This window comes from Synchiropus splendidus, chromosome 5, assembly GCF_027744825.2.
Source record: "Synchiropus splendidus isolate RoL2022-P1 chromosome 5, RoL_Sspl_1.0, whole genome shotgun sequence".
Lineage (NCBI taxonomy): Eukaryota > Metazoa > Chordata > Actinopteri > Syngnathiformes > Callionymidae > Synchiropus > Synchiropus splendidus.
The window spans coordinates 15,833,547-15,851,061 of record NC_071338.1 but is presented as its reverse complement, the minus strand read 5'-3'; the positions used below and the strand labels follow the sequence as shown (position 1 = coordinate 15,851,061).

At 40.4% G+C, this 17,515-nt stretch overlaps 3 protein-coding genes across 4 annotated transcripts; all 3 read right to left on the bottom strand.

The window, feature by feature from the left end:
- Positions 1–617: 617 nt before the first annotated feature.
- On the bottom strand, positions 618–4,691 carry ndufs3 (NADH:ubiquinone oxidoreductase core subunit S3). The gene is made up of 7 exons (XM_053865962.1): positions 4,589–4,691; positions 3,786–3,851; positions 3,602–3,699; positions 3,231–3,380; positions 2,936–3,061; positions 1,772–1,891; positions 618–856 (listed from the first exon to the last, which is right to left on the bottom strand). Exons 1-7 carry the CDS (start codon positions 4,641–4,643, stop codon positions 686–688), a joined length of 786 nt encoding a protein of 261 aa, XP_053721937.1. The 5' UTR covers positions 4,644–4,691; the 3' UTR covers positions 618–685.
- A 239-nt stretch (positions 4,692–4,930) lies between these two features.
- Positions 4,931–13,869, bottom strand: LOC128758905 (cilia- and flagella-associated protein 70-like). Of its 2 annotated transcripts, XM_053865382.1 has the most exons (26): positions 13,740–13,869; positions 13,282–13,465; positions 13,048–13,143; positions 12,795–12,880; positions 12,407–12,598; positions 12,111–12,293; positions 11,901–11,995; positions 11,643–11,736; positions 11,081–11,218; positions 10,906–11,004; positions 10,774–10,821; positions 10,615–10,706; positions 9,290–9,350; positions 9,029–9,211; positions 8,812–8,943; positions 8,436–8,564; positions 7,820–7,953; positions 7,571–7,686; positions 7,016–7,201; positions 6,822–6,928; positions 6,248–6,400; positions 5,972–6,136; positions 5,806–5,895; positions 5,555–5,656; positions 5,252–5,299; positions 4,931–5,071 (listed from the first exon to the last, which is right to left on the bottom strand). In XM_053865382.1, exons 1-26 carry the CDS (start codon positions 13,803–13,805, stop codon positions 5,012–5,014), a joined length of 3,039 nt encoding a protein of 1,012 aa, XP_053721357.1. In that variant the 5' UTR covers positions 13,806–13,869; the 3' UTR covers positions 4,931–5,011. The 2 variants fall into 2 exon arrangements, with proteins under 2 accessions (XP_053721357.1, XP_053721358.1); XM_053865383.1 differs by lacking the exon at positions 5,972–6,136.
- A 477-nt stretch (positions 13,870–14,346) lies between these two features.
- ptpmt1 (protein tyrosine phosphatase mitochondrial 1) lies at positions 14,347–17,169 on the bottom strand. Its single transcript, XM_053865391.1, has 4 exons — positions 16,945–17,169; positions 16,374–16,454; positions 15,820–16,011; positions 14,347–15,045 (listed from the first exon to the last, which is right to left on the bottom strand). The coding sequence occupies exons 1-4, from the start codon at positions 17,089–17,091 to the stop codon at positions 14,917–14,919; spliced, it is 549 nt and encodes a 182-aa protein (XP_053721366.1). The 5' UTR covers positions 17,092–17,169; the 3' UTR covers positions 14,347–14,916.
- Positions 17,170–17,515: the final 346 nt, after the last annotated feature.

The following is a 17,515-nucleotide window of genomic DNA, read 5'->3' as shown; positions in this document are numbered from 1 at the left end:
AGTAACAGCCTGACACAACACAACCTGACAATATACTGTCATTACACACTTCATTCATACAGTCTGAGATAAAATATGGACCCAAGTGATCAAACCAGAGGTAAGTTTCTTTCCAAATAATCACTAAACTATTACTTTTCTATTCCTTAACATGTCTGACATGCTTCTCATGCAATTGAAAATAAAAGCCAATCTCAAATTGCATGCATTTTCTACTTCTTATTACAAGGCTGGAGCCAATCCCAGGTATTCGGGACAATAGGCAGGGTAAGTTGGATTCAAACCAGTGGGTCTGAGTCTGACAGTTACTTTCTTTCTTGTTTTAATGTGACAGGCTGATCTGAGTTCACCTGCATGGCTAAAGGATCCAAACGCCAATGAAGTGGAAGCAATGAATGTCATGTGACACAACAGAATGAAAGACTGGAACGATAAGCAAGGAGGGACGACAACTCATTTGACTTATATTCTTGTGATAACTCACTTGAATTAATCTTCCCAATATGCCATTGCTGACCTCTGAGCACAGACAGATTTCAACAGCTGCTGACTGAATTAACTTGTTGTGGGCTTAAGCTGATCATAACACACAGAAAACTCCAACCAGCAATGTCAACAGTTTTATTTGTATGTTTATTTACATAAATATTTCAGACGGGCTCCCAGACAGCGCGGACATTAGACTTCACTTCTTCTCAGGGGCGGGCTCGCCGGCCTCCAGTTTCGGTGCAGCCTCTTTGGCCTCCCTGTGAGCGGGGAACACCTCCCATGGTGTGTTGAGGTCAAACTTCCTAAACTCCTGTGACAGCTCCACTGGCTCCGCAACGACCCGCTTCACCTCATCATCGTAGCGCAGCTGCAGAGAGAGAGACTCCATGTTGAGCTGATCAGGTGCCTCGCTCATCTTCCGTTGACAGAAATGGACACGAGAATAGCCCGACTGATGCAATCCGTCTGCTCAGTCTGTTTGCAGCGGATTCTTTTAGTTTGCATGTAGCGGAGAGAACACAGAACTGTTGTGTATGTCATGAAGAGAGGTGGCGCCATGAGCTTGTCAGTGTGACTGTCAATAGAGTGAGCGTGAGCTGACGTGTAGCGAGGACTAAGCACTCGTCGATCGCACTAAATGATCAACTAGTTCAAGTCAAGAGGTCCAGAATCAGAGCACCATTGCTCATTGTTAGCATCACAATCAGGGAGTCACCATCATAGTCACAGTGGTTGAAGGTTTGGTGCACAGAATGACTGAGTCATCGTCTGAACTGGACTCACATTTTAATATATTCACACAACAGTCATGCTTTAGAGCTGTGTGTGTGTGTGAGCCCTGACGTATAAAGTGTTATTAGACCGTCACGTAACCGTGGTCATGGTAAACTTCTGTAGCCTCTGTGAAACAGTTCATTATTATCTATATATAGTATTATCTGTGGACATTAACTGCCCTTACTACGAGTCCCATAGTGCACTGCAACAGCTGAATACCAAAAGTAAAAAAGGTAAGAAAAGGTAAGAAAGGTTTAGAATAATTAAACATTACAAATCCTGTCTAGAGATAAAACTGGGCATTTAAAGAATAAATACACCGAACCTACTTCAGTCTTAACCTACATTTACATGCGCTATTCGGAGGAGTTATTTGTTTTGACTCTGGAAATAAGATTTTGGTCATTAGTCGCTTCTCCCTTGAGGAAAACCACTCTCACCAGTGGATTCTTTTACACTTCAAATGAGGGGGAGACCATGAGAGCAGGAATGCAGCAGGACTCACCTCAACAAATCCCGACAGAGGGAAGTCCTTCCTGAAGGGATGTCCCTCAAAGCCGTAGTCTGTCAATATGCGCCGCAGATCCGGATGGTTGGCAAAGAAAACACCATACATGTCCCAAATCTGAAAGTAACATAAATGTATTTATGTTTTCAATGTGTAAAACACCAGTTAGAAATACATTAAATATCTGGGTGCTTTTCTCATTGTTATATAATTGTTTTGAGTATCTTCACCACATCCATGAACCTCATTGGTTGACTTCTTATACTGGTATGGCCTGGTTCTCCATCTCCAACATTCTTCATCCCACATGTCCAAACCATCTGACCTTCCTAATTTAATCTCCAAACGTCTCAACTTTGTTTCAGGAATCTAATATACTCCTCTCCGATCTTGCTTGACCGCCAATAACAACAGAAATGTCTTGTTTATGTGTGGATCATGTTGTTGCTCTGACAGTGAACGCCACGAGCAGCCGGTGACCGGAGACCATGACCAAGTACACGTGATCGAGTGATCGTCCAGCCACAAGATTGTTGAACTGCGATTCAGTGGAGAGCTATGAGCGCTTCCTGTCATGTCTGCGTTTTCTGATTTAATGAGGCTAATACTGCGATTGAGAAGTAAAACTACCACAGTGGTTGCTCTGTTTTCACGCAGACGCACTAGTGACATCACTTAAGAGCCGCTGCCCACAGCACTAGCACTCGTCTCGTGCAAAGCTGTTTTCACTCTCAAATTGTCGTTTATTTACTACATGAAGATCTGCTGTTGAACACTGACCATCTGTGTGAGAGACATGGTGGATATATCAAACAGCATTTCCTCCTTTTTAGTTTGATTTATTCTGTGTTTGAACTCACAATACGATGAAAACCATTCACTGAAAAGTCTTCAATCACAGATGAATATTACAGTGTGTCAGCACTAACAAAATAATAATAATTAGTTGTTAAAGTTAGTTAAACAACATGCAGCTCTCACCACTGTCCTAATCCGACTGCTACTCTTCAGTCACAGATCCCACCTGATAGTGGCCCAGTATTCGAACTGACCTCAAGCGCGCATCTCTTTTGCCAGTCCCTGGCAAGTCCACTCCCTGCTTCTTCATTGTTCCTTAACAAAATTCCATTGTCTGCTTCAAAGCTTCAGATGGAGACTCACCTCCCTCTCATACCAGTTTGCAGCTTTGTGGACGGAAACAGCAGAATCCACAGGAGTCAACTCATCCGTGTAAGTCTTGACACGAATACGGGAGTTAAAGCGCAGCGACAGAAAGTTGTAAACAATCTGCACATAAAAGGGAAAAAAACAGAGTTACAGAACACAAATACTTACAATAAATAAATAATAATAGATATATTGTTTGTGTAATAACACAAACGTACCAAAAGGCTATCAGAATTAAACCTTTTAGGGAGCATTTTTTTTGGACAAAGTTTGGGAAAATTGATCAAACCTCAAAGCGATTTTGGCGTGTTGGGATGTCGACAGCAGTGAGGTCAATCATGTTTCTGAACTGAGCGTTGGTGTGATCCCTCAAAAAGGTCAACACTGGGATCACTCCGTCTGGATGGATCATCACCTCCAACTCATTGTAACAAGTCACCTAAACACAAAAATAATAACGGATTAATACCAGTGCATCATCATTTCATAACTTTAGGTTGGACACCATCAGTCCAAACACAAAGTCACTTGAAGAAATTCCTGTGTGTGACAGGCACAATCTCCATCCCGATAACAGAACGTTAGTACTCAGCAACCTGTACAACCTCATCTTCAAAACAGTTTAGACAGAGAGGAAGATTCCGCCAATGTTTAACTCACCTGGACCTGCTGTACATACTTGGGCATCATCTCAGCCACATATTCTCCAAATGATGCCAACTGACTGTGGGTGACAGTATCTTTGGGCCGCACAGTAGCTGCAGGAATACAGGACGAAACTTTCATTCATGACATTCTCATCCTTAACACTGCAGCTCTACACTAGAAAATTCAAGAGCCTTACGCTTGGTCTCAGTGGTGGAGCTTTGCAGTCGGCTCTGCTGCTGAATGAGACACGAAGTTCTCGCAACTTGAAGAAAAACATGAAGATGATCATCACACCAAGAGCCACTAGTTAGTTTTCAAATTAGTGACAGGATTCATACTGCAGAGACAGTTTCGATGAATCATTTTAGACCACACGACTATTATAACAGCAAAAAACTATGTTTGTACAGACATAGTGAAACTGAACTTTGCAAAATAGACTTTTGCGTTTCTTATTTCACAGACAGTGACTTGCCTATGACTCTAATCTGCAGTCACTCACGAGCGAGCATCTAGACTGCTGTTTGCCGGCTGTCAGTCATGTCATGATGTTTTGAAAACTGACTTGTTTATAGTTACCAAAGGCAACCATTATTATGCAGCAAACACTATTACTACCCGGCATCGATGAGATGCACTCATGTAACTGTGTGTACGCAAATCGAAGAGTTTATCAACGATTCAAATTTAATAACGTCGCGGTTGAAAGAAATGCTGACAGCTACCTCTATTTAAAGGTATCCATCTTAGGTTCTATCAGGATCGCTAGACTGAGAGTATAGCTGGGATTGAAGTAGATTTCTTTCATTGAATAATTACAAAACAATTTACAAATGTGCAGCCTGTTAGCAATAGCTAGCCCGAAGGTCAAACACCGGCTAACATACAGCAGGACGAGATGTGGCGAATGTCTTTACGCATGTTTGCCGGTTTATGCATAGATACATAACCAACTGCGCAATACTAATTCAACACAAACGCTTACATCTGCAGACTCACCGTTTAAACTGCGTCCGAGTCCTCCACGGACGAACCGAACCAAAGACGCCGCCATGTTGCTACTCCACTGGCAGAGAGGCGTCAGCTATTTTCCTGATGCCTCCTAGCGGACTGGAGCTGAAGCGTCACACAACGCAACCCGATTGTATGAGAGTCGACACGAATCTTCATCAGATTGTTGCGCAATATCGTGTAGGAAAAAAAAACCTGGCATTCGATTTTTGCAGACGGCCTTCTCTTTTTACGAGGGAAACGAATCTGCCAAAAAGGTATTGGATACTGGATTAGATTAAATAAATTACGGCCATGGATGCTGGTAAAATTCAGACCCTTTATTCATTACAAAATAATATAATCTCACAGTTAACCACGGTACAAATGAAGGGGAATGTTACTATTCAGCAATGTTGCCATATGAATGGATTATCTTCGTCGTCTCAGATCTTGAAATTCCATTATCAGGTCTGTCTTTTGCAGGTTGAACTGAAAACATAAGAGGTTTTAGTGATGTCATTAAAGTAAATAAACCCAGCTGAGTTAATTTGTCAAAGTGATGAATGCTTTCGCTCTTTTTTTGCCTAAAAATTAAAAAAGGCATGGACGGCTACATTTTCAAAAACATGACTTCTTTATATTTTGTAAAACGTAAAAAAAAAACCTCACCTTCATTGCATACTTGAAAAACATCTCTGCTTCAGCACGTTTGCCCATCTGAAATATGAATTGGTATTTTTAATATTTGTCATCAGGTGAAATAGGATGGTACGAATATAAATAAAAGTGTTTGGTTAAGAGTGACGCAAAACAATAGGCACAGTGCGAATGAGGAAGTTAGCATAAATTGGGAAAAGGAAAATGACAAAGAGGAAAGATGAAGGTAGACAATGGATCAGAAAACAAACCTCAGGAGAACAGCATTGGAAAAGGGGAAAGGGGGTTTTAAACAAGCAAAAACCAAGCACGTACCCTCAGGTAGGTCAGAGAAAGATAAGCCCAGACCTCTGCATTTTGAGTGTTTAAGTGGTTTGCCCTTATTAAAGCTTCCTCAGCCTTGTTCAGTTCTTTAAGCTGCACACACAAACACCACAACACAAGGACAAAATCTACTACATTTTCATTTGATACAAAGTGATAATAATGCAATATATATATATATATATATATATATATATATATATGAGACCTTTACGATAAGTGTGGCTGAATTCTGTTCTTACCCGGTAACAAGCAACACCTAGGCCCAACCAGGTAAGGCAGGAAGGAGAGGCTTCACACGCCTGCAGGTACATGACTTTGGCTCGAGCGAACTGAAGGCAAACAGACATGAAACTTGAAGAAAGCATTCATCTTCATCTTACAAACATGATATTAATCATCCGTGACCTTTCCCAGGTGGATGTAAATGGAACCCAAACGTAGGAGAAGAAGGTGGCAGTCAGACGGTGACCTGGAGAATTTCAGGCTTTGCTCATAGCTTTTAAGGGCATCTGGAAACAGCCCACGCAGGACGTGGCAGTGGCCATTGAGAGCCCACATATCAGGGTCTTGCTAAGATAGTGAAATAAGGGGGGACACCTTAAAAATCATAGTGTTGGCTTCCAATACACGGATTCAGAAGAGAATAAATAACACTTCTCACAAATGCAACTGACTTGTTACCTGGTTGATGTACAATAGCGCCTCTCTGAGGGTGTTGCTGGCACTGCAGTAGTCCTCTCGCAGTAACTGCAGATGAGCCAGATGTTTGAGGTAAGAAACACTCCGTCCTCCTTGAGGATGCAGAAGTTGTTTGGACAAAGCCACATCTGCCATCTGTTGAAGGCATGATGTGTTTGGTAAGTGACATTTCACATGGCTTCTCAATGCCATAATGCTTTCCCCAGTATCTCACCCTAAACCTCACCATCCAAAACAAATGGCTAACCTTAACCAGGACACTGAACCAAACTTAAACCTTATTATAATGACCCAGTTCTCTTCATCCTCATCCCCCTTTGTACTGTGTGTTGTGGCCTACAAGTTAAAAACACAAAGCCCTAAAATCTGAACATTGTGTTTAATTATGCATAATCTGATGTCTGAATTAGAATATATGTATATATACTGTATGTATGTGCTAATTATTACTTGCCACATGCCCTAATGTGACCTGACCACAGAATGGAGATAAAGAAGAGAAGAACGATGTGATTTTAGAACTAGTATTTCTGACACTGAAGGTCCGTCTCTCCACCTGCTGGGCATTGTTCTGCAGCAGGAACTGAAGCGTCTCAGTGTAGATTGTTGGGGGACATTCACAGTGCGTTGGAGGGCTGACAGCTGTGTCTGGATTTTCAGCATCTGAAAGTATAATTGGCGGTGAAAGTTTCATTACTTGTGTTCACTCAAATCAAGAGTCTCATTTCTCAAGCTAATGGTTCCTTTTACCTTCCTGAATGTAGGGCGACTGATGAATGGCTGTTGCCTCATTTTCCTTTTTCATCTCTTCTCCATCACTGTTCCCATTCTCCTCTTTACCAGTGTCTTCTACTTCACCTGTTGTCAGTAGCTTTTTGGCTTCTAAAAATGCTGCTTCAGCCTGGAAGTGTTTATTTTGAGTCTCCAGAAATAATCCTGAAAAAGCATTAGCAGTTGAGATAGTGTTTTAACACCACAACAAATCTTGCTGGTAACTTGGTATAATATCAGAGCCTCATATTATCATTTGTACAGCTGACTGTCACTATTGCATTGGCCCAGTGATATTGTATTGTCCTTGAATGGACATTATTTTAAAAGTATTCCAAATGGAAAGTAAAAAAAACTGACTTAGAATGCACATGAGGTCTAAAGTGATTCCGAAAGTGAACTTCAATATTGCTATTAAGTTGTCAGTGTTCTGAAATTACAAACTTAATTGTTATACATATTGACTTTGGTGATGATCATCACTTTTATTAGAGCAGATATACATGGCATCAGCACAGGTGTCCACCATCTTACCCAGCATGGTCCAGGCAGCCACAGTGGGACGTTGAACGGTGGTTGCCGTCTCTAGAAACAGTTCAGCCTCCTCAAACTGATTAAAGATGGCTGCCAGAATCCCACACATCATCAGACTACAGAGACAAGTTTTACGTAAAATCATTTAAAGGTGAATTATTACTTGGCAATAAACAAGAATGAGATTAATATGTAAATATGGCAACACTCATCATGATGTTTTCTGTTGAAAAGAGAGAGGTTTCTGACCTGGGCTGGTGCGACTGCTCGATGGAAACAGCAGCATAGAAACACTCCTTAGCCTTCATATGGTCTCCTGTCAGCATGTGTAGTCTCCCCCAGGAAAACCTGTGCTCTGGCTCAGAAGGATGCCGCACCAAGAGCTACAAAACAAGTCATTGGTGATTTGGCTGAGAATCCTTGGATTCAAAACAGAGCGACAGGGAAAAAAGAATACTAACCAGCTCTAGCAAACCGCCCAAACTAAGACAATGAATTAATCCATGTCATATTGAGCTACCAAAAAATAATACCAAAGCAGGGATTATTGTCATGAAAAATGAGAAAGAGAAATGCAAAAAAATTGCAATACAATCGAAGAAATAAAATTAGTATTACTATTTACTGCATATGGTTCTAACAATGAATACATAAAATCATTGTTTACATTAAAATATTGATTATTATTAACACACTGTTACAATGTTTTTCACCCGGAATTTTCTAAATAAGTAAAGTAATATTCTACATAAGTTCCAATATACTTGTGTAAAAGTGCCCAAAATGTCCTACAGTAAAAGACAAGGAGAATTATTCTTATTAGATAAATCCAAACACAACTTGAAAAATTAAAAGAAATGAATACCTCCTTGCAATAGCGAGCAGCCAACTGATACTCTCCTGTTAGTTCAGCTTCTCTGGCAAAGTGTCTGAGCTGAGCTGAACTCAAGTGGCTCTCATAATTAGAACCTTCGTCGAGCTCCCCACAATAGATCTAACAGGAGGGACAGAACAGTGAGTTACTGTAAGAGAAGCAGGACGCCGGGAGGATATTTGTGGTGAAATGAAACAATTTGACTTCCATCCTTTTTCATGTTTGAAAACTATTAGCAGGAGCAAACCTGATAAATACTCTAAATGTAATTTTTCCACAGAGTAGTACTTTTAGGCTACTATTTCATCAGCAAAGGAAACCACAATGTTGAACTTCAGATTCGATTTTTATGAAGTGCAGTGTGTACCTTTGTGAGAGAAATGTGCATCTCATTCTTCAGGTAAACATAGAGCTCCCGAATAAACGCCTGGAGGTGTTCAGTTTCAGTGAACGGCTGAGCCTTTTGCATCTTGTCACGAACTATTCTCACCACTGCATGCTGCACAGCAAAAACCATGATGACCCTTGGGATTCTCTTGGAGACAAAACACTAGGTGGGCAGTGAGCTGCGCTGCCTGCTTTACCTTCAGCTGCTCCTTGAAGGCAAAATATCTTCCAGAGATATTGAGAGCGCCCATGAGATCGGCTGTCACTTGCTTTCGACTGCATTGTTTGGCTTGCGGACCTTGAACTCCAAACAGCTCCAAATACAGGTCCGAAACCTGTGAGACCACATTTCTAACCTGTTGGTGGAAATCCTGGACTGCCTGGAAGAAAAAGGAAGATTTTATTGGGATATGCTACAGAGCAGGTTCAACAGTGTCAATCTTTTTAGAGATGTTTACTCTCTGAGCGCTGGTTGTTCGGGATGGACTAGGAGATGTAGGAGGGATTAGGATCTGCACCCTATGGGGAAAAGGATGCAGAACACAATGAGCCTAGTAAGATGCCCCAATACACAAAACAACTGTAGAAAAGAATTAAATAAACATCCACCCATCCATTTTTTTCCCTGCACCCGTCGCCATAGTGGGCACCAGACAAGAAAGCTACTCCAACTCTTACACAAGAATATCAATTCGCTTCCAAATCTACTGATAGACACTGTATCTTCAGCAACTTCTCCTTGCTGGATATATCTAGAACACCCCCTAACTAGGCTACTTTGAATGGCCGAGCTTCTCAGCCTGTGGAAGTTTCCAGTCCCAGTGAAGAATGTGCCACTTGATTCCACAATCTTGGTCTTGCAGCCACCACGCAAAGTGCTTCACCATAAGTGAGATTAGGAATGTAGATCGACAAGTTTATCAAGGACATGGCCCTCTTCACGATGACAGAGCAAGTTATCCATCCTACAGATTTTGTACTGGACAAGACACAATTGTCTTGGCAGATGAGGATGCGTGTTTTTTGGCTGCAAGTGAGCAGGACATGCATTCGCCTTTCCCAAAGATTGCACCATGAAGGCAGCCTCAATCTGAGGATGAAAACTTCAAAATAAAGGTAGTTCGTCTTTCAATATGGCCGCTGCTTGACATAACCCAAAGACTCAAGAGCTTTTACATCCTTTTTTCAACACTGGACTTGGCAGTGATGTAATTCACAGCTCCATCTTCGGACTTCAGAGGATGTTGGAACACAACATAGATCGCGGACATGACGCATTGGCCATTATTGTAGTCCTTGTACCTCTTGTTGTTGAATGAAACATTTCAAGCAAGATGATCATTATGTAAACCTAAACTAGATATAACTTTCAAAATACAAACAAAACATTTAGAATATTTTGATGTAAAGCTACTCTATTTGGATGTAAGATTTGACTACTAAAGAAAAACACGTATTACGGCCCCATAAGGAACAAAACATATGTAATATAAATATATATACATATATACAAAATACTGTGATTGAATATGTGAATCTGAAAAGAAGAACTACATTGTTTCAGACAATGTAATAAATATGAACATGAATGATACACAAATAAGTTAATGATGAAGAAACTTTGAGAACGATGTATACTTTCAATAGTTTACTATGTAAAGATAGTAGCAGCAGAGGTGCGTGACTGAGGCACATATCATGGAGGGATGAATCAGGAAAATCAAACTGAGCTATTTCATTTGGAAATGGTGTAATACCAGTGGCATATGTAATAATGTATTACCGTCTCATCAGCTCCTCTGGGGACAGTTTGGGTATGAGAGGCTTCTCCAGTGCGACCTCCACAATTATGTATGTTCCAGATCCATCATACATCTGTTTAGAGGACACTTTTTGTTTGGCTGTTACAGCGCTGAGATGCTTGAGGGATTTAAACACTTACATTCTGACTTCCACCGTCAGATGTTGCAATTCGGCTCTGTTTTTCTTTCTGGTGACACAGAAAAGTATTTGATGTTCAGAAACAATATTCATATAGTTTGTCTTCTATATGTTTCACCCACAATACACTCACCCTGTCAGCTGACCTCCTGACTTCTCTGTTGCTTCCATTCATGGGTACTGCTGCTAAACCTTTGACCAGCTCATGAAGTACACTGACCCGCCTCTGGGTCTAAGAAGAAAGTAGAAGTGAACGGGGGAATTTGAAAGGAAACAACATTTGCACATCACAATTTGGGAAGTCAAACCTTGTTTAAAAGTTCAGTCTTAGAGAAGGAATGAACACTGTATAATCCTCTGATGGCTTTTACTCCAGGATACAAGAGTCTACCCCAGTCCATGAATGCAACTCCGTGGGAGGGAATCTGAATGTCTTCCTCAGCACACTAGTTATTATATTATAAGAACAAAAGAACAAACACACATTATTTCTATGAGAACACCAGACAGCAGACAAGTGTTGTGAATGGTTTTGCATTTCAGACAAATATTAAAATGTTTATGAACAGCAGAGACATGAATTGTGTTAGTTGTTTTTTAAAGACTTCTTTAAGTTTTCCTATTATGGTGGCAAAGCGAGGCAATATAAACAATATAATACATATGAATTAAGCAAGATCAATGTGAAACATCAAACACCTGTGACTTAGAGGCAGATTTACTTGTGCAACATAGGATGCTCAGTTGAGAAGGTTCTATCTGATTAACAAAACTGCATCCAATCTCAAATGATCCTATTTTATTTACACCAAATCATTCAGTGGTTAGGTTAGGGCAAAAAAACAGCACCTGTGTCTCAGCAAGTCTGACCTGTTTAGATGGTTCGGTTGTTTTGTCAAGTGGAAACAAGGACCTCATGATCTCAAGTGGCCAGAGTCTCTGCTCAGTGATCTTCTGACACAGTCTGCAGTCATGGAAAAACATACGCTCATGGCTATTCACTCGCAATAATTTGGATGTGGAGTTCGCTATTTAAATGGAATGTAATAAACATAAATATACTTCAGTCATCTGTCATAAATGGCAGACGGCGATCAAATATGAAAATGAAAAGTTCATTTTTCTGACCTCGATGTTCCCTCTTCATCCACGAAGCATGTTATTTCCGTGTCCCAGCACACTCGATCCTTCATCAGCTCTGCTTCACGACGAAATTCTTGGGCCTGTGTGAAAATCCTCAGCGTCTCTCATGTATCTTTTTATCGTGAGCTAAAATGTTCATCAGTGCATTCTTATGGCACAGTTTTCTAATCATTAGCTACTGTAGCGTGTCCAAACCTCCAAAGAAGCCAGCTCGACGTCCTCATGGTCAACGGCATCCGTCTGTATGACAGTGTTGGGCAGGAAGCGGTTCCCAGGAACCAGCTGGTCTTGACAAGGCCTCTTCTTCTGCCGACCCTCTGCTTCCTTCTGCCCTCCTGCCTTCTGCTTCCCATCACTGAACACCAGCACTTGATCTTTCTGGCCACAGCAAATGATAAAAGAATAATGATGTTCAAATCTGAAAAGCTGATCACTGATCCTTGCATCCACATAAACCCACGCAACCTTTATGTTCATCTATTTGCACATACCCCAGCAGTCAGTGGGATTTCAACTGCAGCAGTGTAGACCCGAGGAGAAGTGTCAGAACCTGAAGGCAAGGTCCAATTCCCAGGGAGGGAGTAGGCAGTCTCCACTGTGACCCGCAGCAGATTAGATCTTTCCAAATCTAATTCTGCAAGTAACGTCTCTGGCATACTGACACACACGTCCAACATTGGCTGCTAAAAAGTCAAGAAAATGTTTCAGACACTGGCACACACAGTATATGTGGAGCAGTTACCACCATTATCACATCCAGGACAGGAAATAAACCATCCACTGAATGTTCATAACAAGGACAGTTTCAGTGACATTTAAATTTTTACTTTTTAAGTAAAGCCATCATTGAAAAACACTGGCATTTCTGCCATACTACACCTTGTAGTTGGAATCTTGGTTTGAGCCCATAGATGCCGTGACATTTAACGGATATAGAGGGACTGAGGAGGAGAACTTACACTGGCCTGAAGAAAACACATAATAAACAATAAGTCCTCCCCGGCAAAGATCATCGAATTACAAGTAGAGAAATTGACTTTATGAATGCCTGTTGGGTTCTCAGCACAGTTCAGGTGTGTAAACGTTGTTGAACATTCTTAAAAAGTCAACAATCATGTTCTGGTGAATTTACCTCGCAGCAATGGCAGGAGATCAATGACTGCTTGTCCAAGAACCAAAGTCTCTGGGTCTACTTTCTTGTCATTGGGCAGAGACTCTTTCAACAAAACTGAAAAAAAAAAAAAAAGAATTTTAGTTTCACTCTTGAAGGCTGGTTATAGGTTTTCTTTTTTGTTGATGCAGTGTTGCTTGAGACCTGTAAGGAAGACCTGCTCGTTTCGTTAATCTTTAAAGAAAAGGTTTTTACCTGTGACAGGTCTTTGGGCGATGTCACTGAGAGCTTGAGCATCCCCGATGAAGAAGCTGCAGGTGAAGTCAAAGACAATCACGCCATCTTCAACATTCACCGGTATTGTGTCTGATTCCCCTTGCAGTGAAGAGTCTTTCATTACTTGCAGAAAAGCTTGGAAGCTTTTACACTTCACCATATTCTGGGGAAAAAAAACAAATAAATGTAGTGAAATATAGAAATATTACACGTGCAATATTTACATAATGCGAACTGTAGTCTAATTCATGAAGTTATTTCGCCCATTTAGCTATGAAAGTTACATAAAGTCATATTTTTGTGTCGCACAAGGACACTTAACTGATGTTAAACTGAACTGAAGTGAGCTAAATGAATTAGCTTAGCGGATATACGGAGTCGTGCTAACTCTAGAGAACGTATGCACACATCTTTAGATTACATTTGCATTCATTTACCAGGTTAGTGGCACGGGCGACTGTAATTGACACAGACTGCATTCGCTGCTCCACATCTTTTTCCATTGTTTTGCAGACGTTCGCAGATTGTACAAGCACGTCCGATCAGTACTTCCAGCTGGAGTCTCGTAACCATGGCAACAGTGATACGTTCAGGCTCTGTCAGTAAGAACTAGGAAGGGGTATTTAAATGCCCAATGTGTTGAAATGTGTGATCTCATTCAAATACAATAAAAAGTAAATGTTTATTTCAGGGACCAATGATTAATTGTGTGTTTACTGAAGAGAACACGATTATTTAATACTTTTAATAATGTTAAAGTTAATTAGTTTGTGACCAGTCAGTGGTTTATTGCCAGCCTTCAGTTAGTTCTTCAGTTAGTTCCCGTGAGTTAGTATGTTAGTTCTATTTAAAATGATTTCAAAAAATGTTTTAAATAATTGTAGCATATTAAATCACTTAATGTTAAGCCATTTGAAATTTTACAGATGTAAACATCTATATAACCTTTTTAAATTCTTTCAGTCGTTCATGGCAACAGTTGAGCTTGAGATTGTGAGAACATTTTTATTCATTGTTTATTCATTTTTCAGTTAAGAACTGACTTCCAAAATGTGCATAGAAAACACAAACATAAAACTCCACACCAACAACTAAATCAAGGTATGTCATTGGATTTCTTGTGACCAAATTGAAGACTAACAAGACTAATAAACACCCACCTCATCAAATTCAGGGCATTGGTTTCATGTCTTCAACTGCTGCTAGCATTCTTCACCAAGTAAACAGCGGTAAACTTTGCTTTTACAAGATATCTGCAGGTCAAGATCAAATCTGCAGTTATCAATAACAATATTCCTGTAGTACTTTGGGATGAAATGATTTCAATCGACTGTAAAAGACCCCACTTTTACAGAGTTATATTATTTATTGATTGAGCAATATGTATATATATATAGGTATCCAATGATCTATTCAAAAGTACCCCAAAGTATTCAAAATGCATAATTCCTCTCAAATGTCATTTCCAAGATCAGCTGAAAATAGTGAATCTTAAAAACCCATCCAAAAGTGTCTCTTCAGTGGGATATTGTGAGAGTAGAAACAGTTGTCTGCTGTCAACGGTTCAGTCCTTCCGCTGCGTCATGATGCAGTCCAATCTGCCGTCCTGGGCTTCTAACTGGACGGTCCGCACACCTGGTGGTGGTAGACCCTGAGGACCTCCAGCTGAGAAGAGCGCACTAGGATGTGTGGTCGAACAGACGCCAGCTTCTGACAGGCTTCCTCAGGAGTAACACAGTGGAGCTGCAACCATCAAAACACAATATCATTGTGGACTAATGTGGAGATCCAAACAAGATCAAGAGTCACTGCCTAACTAACAAAACCCAATGCACGTCTAATCGATTACCCAGACATACTGTAGGTTGCTGTGTAGTTTCGGACAGTAACCAACATTTTTTTAAGAATTCAAGTAAGGTGACGCATTTAAACTAATTTGAGATGGTCTCAATGACCATGAAAAAATATTTTTGAATGCTTGAAAACTTTGAAAAAAAAACTTTTGCGGGTTTGTCAAGTTCATCAGGAATTGCGCATGTCTAGTGCACTGTGTCAAGAAAACAAGATGTTCCTCAAAAGAACTGGCTGCTTCTGCTAATGGAGAAACTAATAACAGAAATTGAATCTTGTATTGTATCTGAAGATGTTAATTTTTTTCATGTTGTTTATTTTTATTTTCAGTTACAGGCTTTTTCTTTACCTTACGCCTGTGTATTCCCATCATCTGTCAGACCACCGGTTTGTTTTTCATCATCACCCTCTATGCTGGACCCTGCTATCAAAACTTGTGCAAAAGACTATGTATCCGTGCACATTTTAAGGAAGTGTATAGCTATCACTGACCACTGGAGTTAAGTATCAAAGTCATACTTTCATGTGACGGTAAGTCGATGCTTCAAGGGCAAAAAGTGATTGTTTGCAAATAGTGCTTTATTTTGAAAATTTGCCAGATGTAGCGCCCTTATTATCTTTTTTATTCATTCAATTCATTTCATGAGTTATTTCCTGTGAACTGACCTTTATGAGGTATGCAGCAGCGAGAGTGGCACTACGAGAACGTCCAGCCTTGCAATGAATGTAAACACTGCCTCCCAGCTGTCTGTGTTGAAGGGCAAACTCCACACCCTTGTGCAGATTCTCCAGACTGGGAACACCGGTGAGGTCGACAGTACTCAGCCTCAGTTGTTCCACACCGGCAGCATGCCACTCCTAAAGCCAAACGTGAACATCAACTTAAATAAGACACACACCCATGCTCATGTCCTGGCTCCGTTTATAGAATATGAGGTAATTACAATGTAAAGCTGGCATCTAAGCCAAGTGGAACAGAACCATTTATCCAGCAAATATTAGTCGTATCACTTCAATCTGTCACTCTGATATAAAATGCATTTAAATCATAGGAAACATTACTTGTCAGAAGAAAAAAAAGAAAAAAGATTTCGGCTTTAGTGCATACACGTCAATAAACTTGGGTGCATAAGATAATAACAGGACTTTTTGGTAACCTAAATGGAAATTGTTGGGTGCAAGTTTGGGATATTTGAGACTCAAATATGCACAGAACTCACCTCAGCAGAGTTGCAGAAATATTTTGTTTCATAGTTCTCATTCATAGTGATGACCCCTCGGACATTTTCTGTCTCCACCAGCTGTAACATAGAAACCCGGCGTTAGTTTTCATATCAAAAATAAGCATACATCGAATTCCTTTTAAATGACCTGAACACGGCGCAACTAGGATTGACATCATAAATCAAAAACTTCAACATGTTTCTTTGGTCAGTGGTACAAATTCAACATTAATAACATGACAAACGAGAATGACAAGTCAAAAAATATTCACATCACAGTGAAAGAAATTACAGTTTTTGTGGCTGCAAAAGAAAAAATTCTAAGGTCCCATTATTTAATTAAATAAAAAATAAAAAGTTTGAAACGAAAGGTCTAGCAAGTCAGACAAGTGCCTAGTCCTCTGTGCCAGGTTTAGTCGAGTGAAGGGACCAGATATTAATGTCTCCTCACAACACCTTTACAAGTATACATGAATGAAACATGGTAACCTCGGTAGTACAATAATGGTGCGGTCAATCATCCACTCCGAAACATTTCCGCACGTGTGTCTGGCGTGAGCAGACTGACCTGTTTGGTCATTGACCGAAACGGCAGAGCTCCGAGAATGACCGTCTCATCCACTCGGTCAAACCATCGTCTCGACGAAACCTTTTCCATGGCAACATTGTAAGCTAACGTCGGGTAAAACAGTACCCGAGCTAAAACACCGGACATTTCGCTCAGTCTCTAAGTTCAGGTTTATAAATGAGTAGTCGGTGACACTCCACGTCGAGCACGTCTTGTGAATGAGCCCGCCCCCTCACCCGGTGCTTCCGGAAACAATACGCATTCCGGTCTTAGTTTTCAGAGTAAAATGAAATCGGAAAAAGAATATGTACACAAAAATATTGCTGTTGAAATCGGATATATATTTTTTAAATTCTGCATCGTAAAACTACCTATCTTAACTAGATGAATTTTCATTTATAAAGCCGATTCTCATTCTACAAATCATAAAGATGACATATTACTCACATGTTATATCTGACCAAAAAGAACCAAGCATCATGTACAAAACCTCAAGCAGCTTCATTCCAACTTTTGAGTTATTTTCAACACAAACAAACCACCGCAGTCAAAAACAAAACCACTTTGGCGG

What these genes read in the sequence shown, in the direction of transcription:
- ndufs3 (XM_053865962.1), bottom strand. Translation starts at nt 4,643, where the DNA reads ATGGCGGCGTCTTTGGTTCGGTTCGTCCGTGGAGGACTCGGACGCAGT. An exon ending in CACGCCAAAATCGCTTTGAG is followed by an intron (nt 3,062 to 3,230) that starts GTTTGATCAATT and finishes TTTTATGTGCAG; the next exon opens with ATTGTTTACAACTTTCTGTC. An exon ending in CAAACTGGTATGAGAGGGAG is followed by an intron (nt 1,892 to 2,935) that starts GTGAGTCTCCAT and finishes TGTTACTTTCAG; the next exon opens with ATTTGGGACATGTATGGTGT.
- LOC128758905 (XM_053865382.1), bottom strand. Translation starts at nt 13,805, where the DNA reads ATGGAAAAAGATGTGGAGCAGCGAATGCAGTCTGTGTCAATTACAGTC. An exon ending in TGCAGAACAATGCCCAGCAG is followed by an intron (nt 6,401 to 6,821) that starts GTGGAGAGACGG and finishes TGCCTTCAACAG; the next exon opens with ATGGCAGATGTGGCTTTGTC. An exon ending in CGCTATTGTACATCAACCAG is followed by an intron (nt 6,137 to 6,247) that starts GTAACAAGTCAG and finishes TCACTATCTTAG; the next exon opens with CAAGACCCTGATATGTGGGC.
- ptpmt1 (XM_053865391.1), bottom strand. Translation starts at nt 17,091, where the DNA reads ATGTCCGGTGTTTTAGCTCGGGTACTGTTTTACCCGACGTTAGCTTAC. An exon ending in TTCGGTCAATGACCAAACAG is followed by an intron (nt 16,455 to 16,944) that starts GTCAGTCTGCTC and finishes TCTATGTTACAG; the next exon opens with CTGGTGGAGACAGAAAATGT. An exon ending in CTGCTGCATACCTCATAAAG is followed by an intron (nt 15,046 to 15,819) that starts GTCAGTTCACAG and finishes TGATGGTTGCAG; the next exon opens with CTCCACTGTGTTACTCCTGA.